This window comes from Corapipo altera, unplaced genomic scaffold, assembly GCF_003945725.1.
Source record: "Corapipo altera isolate COAL_440 unplaced genomic scaffold, ASM394572v1 126, whole genome shotgun sequence".
Taxonomy (NCBI): Eukaryota; Metazoa; Chordata; class Aves; order Passeriformes; family Pipridae; genus Corapipo; species Corapipo altera.
In genome coordinates this window covers 3,218,149-3,224,694 of record NW_020884937.1, presented here as the reverse complement: position 1 = coordinate 3,224,694, position 6,546 = coordinate 3,218,149, and the positions used below count along the sequence as shown (strand labels likewise).

At 49.9% G+C, this 6,546-nt stretch overlaps 1 protein-coding gene across 1 annotated transcript in view; it reads right to left on the bottom strand.

Annotated features, from left to right (window-relative positions):
• Positions 1-6,546, bottom strand: part of WNT9A (Wnt family member 9A) — a 58,918-nt gene that overhangs the window by 19,278 nt on the left and 33,094 nt on the right. Inside the window, exon 2 of the mRNA XM_027660660.1 lies at positions 1,428-1,687. Coding sequence (XP_027516461.1) covers positions 1,428-1,687 — 260 coding nt within the window. The remainder of the gene's footprint in view (positions 1-1,427; positions 1,688-6,546) is intronic.

Genomic DNA, 6,546 nt, shown 5'->3' with positions numbered 1-6,546 from the left:
GGGGGAAAGAAGAAGAAGGAAAAAAAGAAGGGGGAAAAAAGAAGGGGGAAAAAAGAAGGAGGAAAAAGAAGGGGGAAAAAGAAGGGGGAAAAGAAGAAGGGGGAAAGAAGAAGGGGGAAAGAAGAAGGGGGAAAGAAGAAGGGGGGAAAATAAGGGGGAAAAAGAGAGGGAGGGAAAAAGAAGGGGGGAAAGAAGAGGGAGAAAAAAAAGAAGGGGGAAAAAGAAGAGGGGAAAAACGAAGGGGGAATACAAGAAGGGGGAATAAAAGAAGGGGGGAAAAAGAAGGAGGGAAAAGAAGGGGGAAAAAAGAAGGAGGGAAAAGAAGGGGGAAAAAAGGGGGGGGGGAAAAAAGGGGAAAAAAGGGGGAGGGAGAAGAAGGGGGGGGGAAAGAAGAAGAGGAGAAGAGAGGGGGGAAATAAACAGGGAGGAAAAATCGGGAGAAAAACAGGGAAAAATTAGGGAGAAAAATCAGGAAAAAATCAGGGGGAAATTAGGAGAAAAAAATCCGGGAAAAATTAGGGAAAAGAAAGAGGGGACAGCTTTGGGAGTTTCAAAACCTTCCTCTCCAGCAAGAGCTCAACTTCCAGCAGAAACGAGGAGCAAACACAGCCACTGGCTGAAGACACACACACACACACACAGATATCTCCAGCCTCCAAGGAGAGGAGTTTCCAGCGGGAAGCAAGGCGGGAGAAGCACATAAATTACGGCCATCAGCCCATAAATTACCCCCATTAGCACATCCTTCACCCCGCCGCCACGGCTGAGCTGGAGCCTCCTGCGAGCTCTTTTTTGGACCTCTGTGTCCAGTTCTGGGTCCCTCAGTTCAGGAAGGACATTGAGGGGCTGGAGCAGGTCCAGGGAAGAGCAACAAGGCTGGGGAAGGGACTGGAGCACAATTCCCATGAGGAGAGGCTGAGGGAGCTGGGGCTGTTCAGCCTGGAGAAGAGGAGGCTCAGGGGAGACCTCCTCACTCTCTGCAACTCCCTGACAGGAGGGGGGAGCCGGGGGGGGTTGGTCTCTTTTCCCAGGCAACCATCAGCAAGACAAGAGGGCTCGGTCTTCAGCTGTGCCAGGGGAGGTTTAGGCTGGAAATTAGAAAGAATTTCTTTCCAGAGAGAGTGCTCAGTCATTGGAATGGGCTGTCCAGGGAGGGGGTGGATTCTCCATCCCTGGAGGTTTTTAAGATGAGACTGGATGTGGCATCAGTGCCATGGGCTGGGAACCACAGTGGGGTTGGATCAAGTTGGATCAACCACAGTTGGTTGATGATCTCAGAGGTCCCTTCCAACCCAGCTGATTCCATGATTCTATGATTCTCTGGGGAGGTGAGGACGCCCCAGCGGTACCGGGCACACCAGGATGCCAGGGGAGGGGGTGGGTGCAAGGGGGTGGCACCACCCCAAATCCTTGCCCACCCTACTGACCTCTCTTGAGCAGGCTGGCCCGGTAGCGGCCCTCCAGGGTGCAGTTCCAGCGCTCGAAGCGGAATTGGTACTGGCACTCCAGGGCGCTCATGCTGATGGCCTCCACCAGGGTCTCGGCCACACCCGGGTCCCGCCGGCACATCCTGCGCTGCTTCTTCTCCAGCTTCAGCCGGTCACACACCTTGTAGTGGGCTTTGACCGCCGCCTCCTCCATCTCTGAGGTCAGAGGGAGGATGGTCAGGGGCTCGTTCCCCGTCAGCCTGCGAGGAAACACAGAGGGGGCAAAGCACGGTGAGGGAAGGAATTTTAGGGAGATGTTCTTTCTTCAGGGCGCGGTGAAGCAACTGGAACAGGTTGGCCAGAGAGGCCCCATTGCCTGGAAGTGTCCAAGGCCAGGTTGGATGGGGCTTGCAGCGACCTGGGCTAGTGGAAGGTGTCCCTGCCCATGTGGGTTGGATCTCAGTGGTCTTTAAGGTGCTTCCAAAACCCAAATCATTCCGTGATTCTATGAAATACAGCCCATGGGATCAGGATCTTGTGGCTGAGCACCCATGGGGACTTGATGTCCGGGCACAGAGGGATTTTAAAGCAAAGCTCCCCTCAGTGTGTGTGCAGGGTGGGAGCAGAAGAAGGGTAAAAAGTAGTATTAGGATTTAGGTTCCCTACCAGCTCTCATAGACATAATGGACATTATGTTTGGACATAAACCCTTGGCCATCTTCGCTGTAGGTCTGTGTTTAAAACTGTAATTGGAAAGAAATAATCAAAGGTTCCCAACTGCACGAACTCGGGAAAACAGCAAAAATACATGAGCTCTACAGTCTAAAAAAACAAATCATTTTGGCACATCAAGCAGAGCCAGAAACCACCTTGGGAAGGGGCAGAGGATGGTGTGTCCCACCAAACCCCAAGAGACACACTGAGAAAGCACATAAAGCCTCCCTGCCCTCAGCAGAAGAGATCCTGACATAAAACCCAGCGAGCCACAGCCTGAGGTTGGAGAGCAGGATACACTTTCCAGGAGATACTGCCAAGAGCTTTTACAAGACAGAACGAGCTCAAAACCTAAAAAAAATGCCCTGAAGAAGTTCATGTCCCATTGCCCCCTCCCCTCCCCTCTCCCAGCACGAGGTCCTTGATTCTGTACAATGTGCCACAAAAGCCCAGCGAACTGTTCCCGGTGTCAAGTGACGGAGCTGCTGGAAAAGGACCAGCCTGGCATCGGCCCCGGGGAGCAGAGAGGCTGCAGGAACATCTGCTGGGCTCAGGAATGGTTTGTTGGCCAGGCTGGCTGTACCCCACTCTCCTGGCTCTGCCCTGCTCCGGCCAGGTGCCAGTCCAGGCAGTCAATGGGAATCACCAGGCAGGGCTTCGGAGGACCTGGACACACATTCCCCAGCCAAAAGGGAAGAATGGCTTAAATCTGGAATTCCAGGATTGCTGGAACATTGCAATCCCGAACAGGGGAGCATGGGGATGGATCACAGGCTTAGACATCTCCGTTGCTGCAGGACCACCAGGGAAAACACTCACACTCACCCCCTTTGCTGGATGCAGATCCTGGAAAGTCTTTAAATTCCCACCTGTCCCACAGGAGCAGTGCTTTCTTGTTTTTAATTCTCTCTGATCAGTGGGATGCATCCTGCCAGGAGCACAGTTGCCAAGGGCAGGCAGCTTGGATGCTTTAACTCCCAAACCTCGGTGCACAAAGGGCATAAAATCCCACCCTGAGTCACAGCCAGCAGCATCCAGGACAGATCCAATCATTCCTGATGCACTGATGAGGTGATTTAACATCAGATACCTGAGGGAGGGGGAAAAAATAGCTGAGCTGGGATTTTTAGGAGAACAAAGATGGGCAGGGAGATGTTCTCCTTCAGTTACCTTCAAAAGTATTAAGATCTCCAGAAAAAATCTGCAGTGATAAAAATTCATTGGGAACATGGAAAACTGGTGCAACCCAGGGTAAATTTGCCAAAAAAAAATATTTTTCCCCCAAATTTGAGAAAAAACAATCTAAAAGACCAAACAGGAAGCTCCATTTGAGGCATAAATGCTAACCTTTTCATTTTTGGTCTGTCTTAACTGGGACAGAGTGGGGACTTGGTCTCATCTGCTCTCTAAGGAGAGGGGACATCACCCAGCCCTGGTGCCTTGTTAGCAGGAACTCCCAGAAGGTTCATTTATGAGAAAAGTGCCTTAGTCTGAGCTTCAGGAATCTCCAGGACATTCATTCCTGGCCTTTATGATACTCTGAAGGTTCAGTCCTGTGAGCTTTCATGGTTGGCACAAGAGACCCTCGGCTGGCAAAGGAGAGAGAGGGAGGCAAAGCATTTTTGACAGCTCCCCCTCCCTATTTTACCTTTCCATCTGAGCAGGTGCTGTTCAGCTAAATGGCCTGGAAAGCACATGCTCTAAGTATCATGGCTATTGGAGCAAGGAGGGATACAGGAATTGATCCCACAGCCATGATTTCTGCAGAGCAACTGGTGGTTTTCAACTCCCTCCCCGCCTTCCCCCTGAGATGCCCGGCTTCAGGATGCTTCAAATTACAGTTTCCAACAGATCAGCCCCCCAAAACTTGGTGATAGCACAGCCCAGTCACAGGGATCTCCAGTAAAAGTCACCTAAATATGATCAAAATAAAGATCCAGGGATAGGGAGAAGGTAGGAAATGGTATTTATGGTGCTGCACAGTGGCACAACACTTCTGGAGTGGGTGAAAGAACAAGCCATGCAACGTATGGAATGAGCCTGGATTAGTGCTCAAGAGCACCCCTAGAACAAGACAAGGAGTAATTTCAGGGGGGAAAAAAAGGGCTTTTCCCAGTCAACGAGCAATGAAACTCTTCCAGGTGAAGAATTACCCTGAGTAGAAGCCACACACATGGACCCACACATGTTTTCCCTCCCCAGCACTGGATGGGTGCCCGGGGAGCGATGCGGTGGCCTCGGCTCTCTGCACACACGTTCCAGAAGCCCGGGAAAAGGGGTGAGGTGGCACTTCCCCGAGCATGGCATCAATAACAGAGCGCAGGCAGAGCCAGGGAGCTCCACCTGACACGCTGCACAGAACCTCCATAATCCCATAAAGCCCTTTTATGCAACCCCGGGCTGAGCGAGGTCCTGTGAGGCAACCGTGTCAGTCGGACGCTTTCTCAGCTCCTCACAAAGGCCAAGCTGTTCTTTCCAAGGAAATATCTCAGGGGAGGGTGTGTTTTTTGTTTTTTACAACCCCAGTCCACAACTGTTACGATTAAACTGCCAGCCAGGGCTCTGGGACTGAGTGACTTTGCATCGAGAGGGGGCTGAGTGTGAGGTGAAGTGGACACACCTTCTAGAGCCCGTGGCAGGGGGGTTGGAACTGGGTGATCTTTAAGGCCCCTTCCACCCAAACCATTCTAAATTGGATTTTAACGTTCTACAACATGGTGTGTTTGACCACTGGGAACCTGGAGAGAGACCAAACAGCTGATTGCACACAGCCCAGGAAGCTTTGACTCCCTGCAAGTTAACCCCGGCCTCTCTGAGAGCAACATGAACAAACAAAGCCAGGACACTCAGCATAATTCAAGCTTTGGCCTAATCTTTCCTGGCTTTTTCCTCACCCTTGCACCATCCAGACCTCAGGAAGGACCTGCCTGACCTGTGTCATCCCCACCACGCTGAAAGGAACCTTTGTGACATAATTTACACTAATCCCCTTCCAGTCCCACCTATCCCTACTCTTAAACCTGGCATCCAGAAGGTTCCTTATCACCTGCTGGAATTACCAGACCCATCCAGTTTACACACACGCTGCTTGGTGGCATTTGGCTCCTTCAGTTGGGAACTTCCATCCCAAATTGCTGTGTTTGCCCGGAGTTCGGTCTCCAGGACTTGGGAGAGATCCCAAACACAGCCCAGCTCACCCTGAGAGCTGTGCAGCCAAGTTTTTATCTGTGGCACCCTGGAATTATTCCTCCCAGACACACAATCCAAGGCCAGGCCCTGCTTTCAGCTCATCTCAGAAGCCAAGGGTTTTTATTGCCCTGTCAGCTCACACCTCCAGCGGCCTCCCTGGATTTTCCCTTGTTTAAGTGGGGACTTTCCTGCTGGGAATTTAAAGGAGGGGGGTGAGGACACACAGAATTAAGACACCCACACAGACTTGGGGGTGGGTGCTCTCTCATTTTTGGGGCGTTTCCTTTCCAAAGGCCACTGGAGGCACAGGCCAAGGTGAGCTGCTTTCCTGCAAGGAAAAGCCTCTGCTATTCCCACCTGGAATGCCAGGCCTGCTGAAATATCACATTCCCGTCCCAGCACTTCCTCCTGCTGGGAGATTTATCTCTGGCACATCTGCACAGTGACTCAATTGCTTCTGTTTTTACTTCCTATGTGACTGCTTTTCCTGCAGTGTTGCTGCTCTTCCAGCCCTTTTTCCTTTCTTCCCAACACTCTTTCTTCTTTTTAATAATTAAAAAAAAGCTCCTGGAGAATTGACAACTTCCAGCCCTTTTTCCTCTCTTCCCACCACTATTTCTTCCTTTTAATAATTAAAAGAAAGTCCTGGAATATTGACAACTTCCAGCCCTTCTTCTTCTCTTCCCACCACTGTTTCTTCCTTATAATAATTAAAAAAAATTCCTAGAAAATTGACAACTTCCAGCCCTTTTTATTCTCTTCCTACCACTATTTCTTCCTTTTAATAATTAAAAAACCCCCTCCTGGTAAAATTGACAACTTCCAGCACTTTTTCTTCTCTTCCCAACACTTTTTCTTCTTTTTAATAATTAAAAAAAAGCTCCTAGAAAATGGACAACTTCCAGCCCTTTTTATTCTTTTCCCACCACTATTTCTCCCTTTTAATAATTAAAAGAAACTCCTGAAAAATTGACAACTTCCAGTCCTTTTTCTTCTCTTCCCACCACTATTTCTTCCTTTTAATAGTTAAAACAAGTGCCTGGAAAATGGACAACTTGAACATTAACCTTCACTACAACAACTAAATTAATGATTCCACAACTCAAGCAGTCAGACTGACTTATGCTGGACACCAGGACTAGATTATTATTATTATTTTTCACATCCAACAGCCTTCAGCTGCCTCCTCTCTCTCCCACCACCAAACTCCCACACT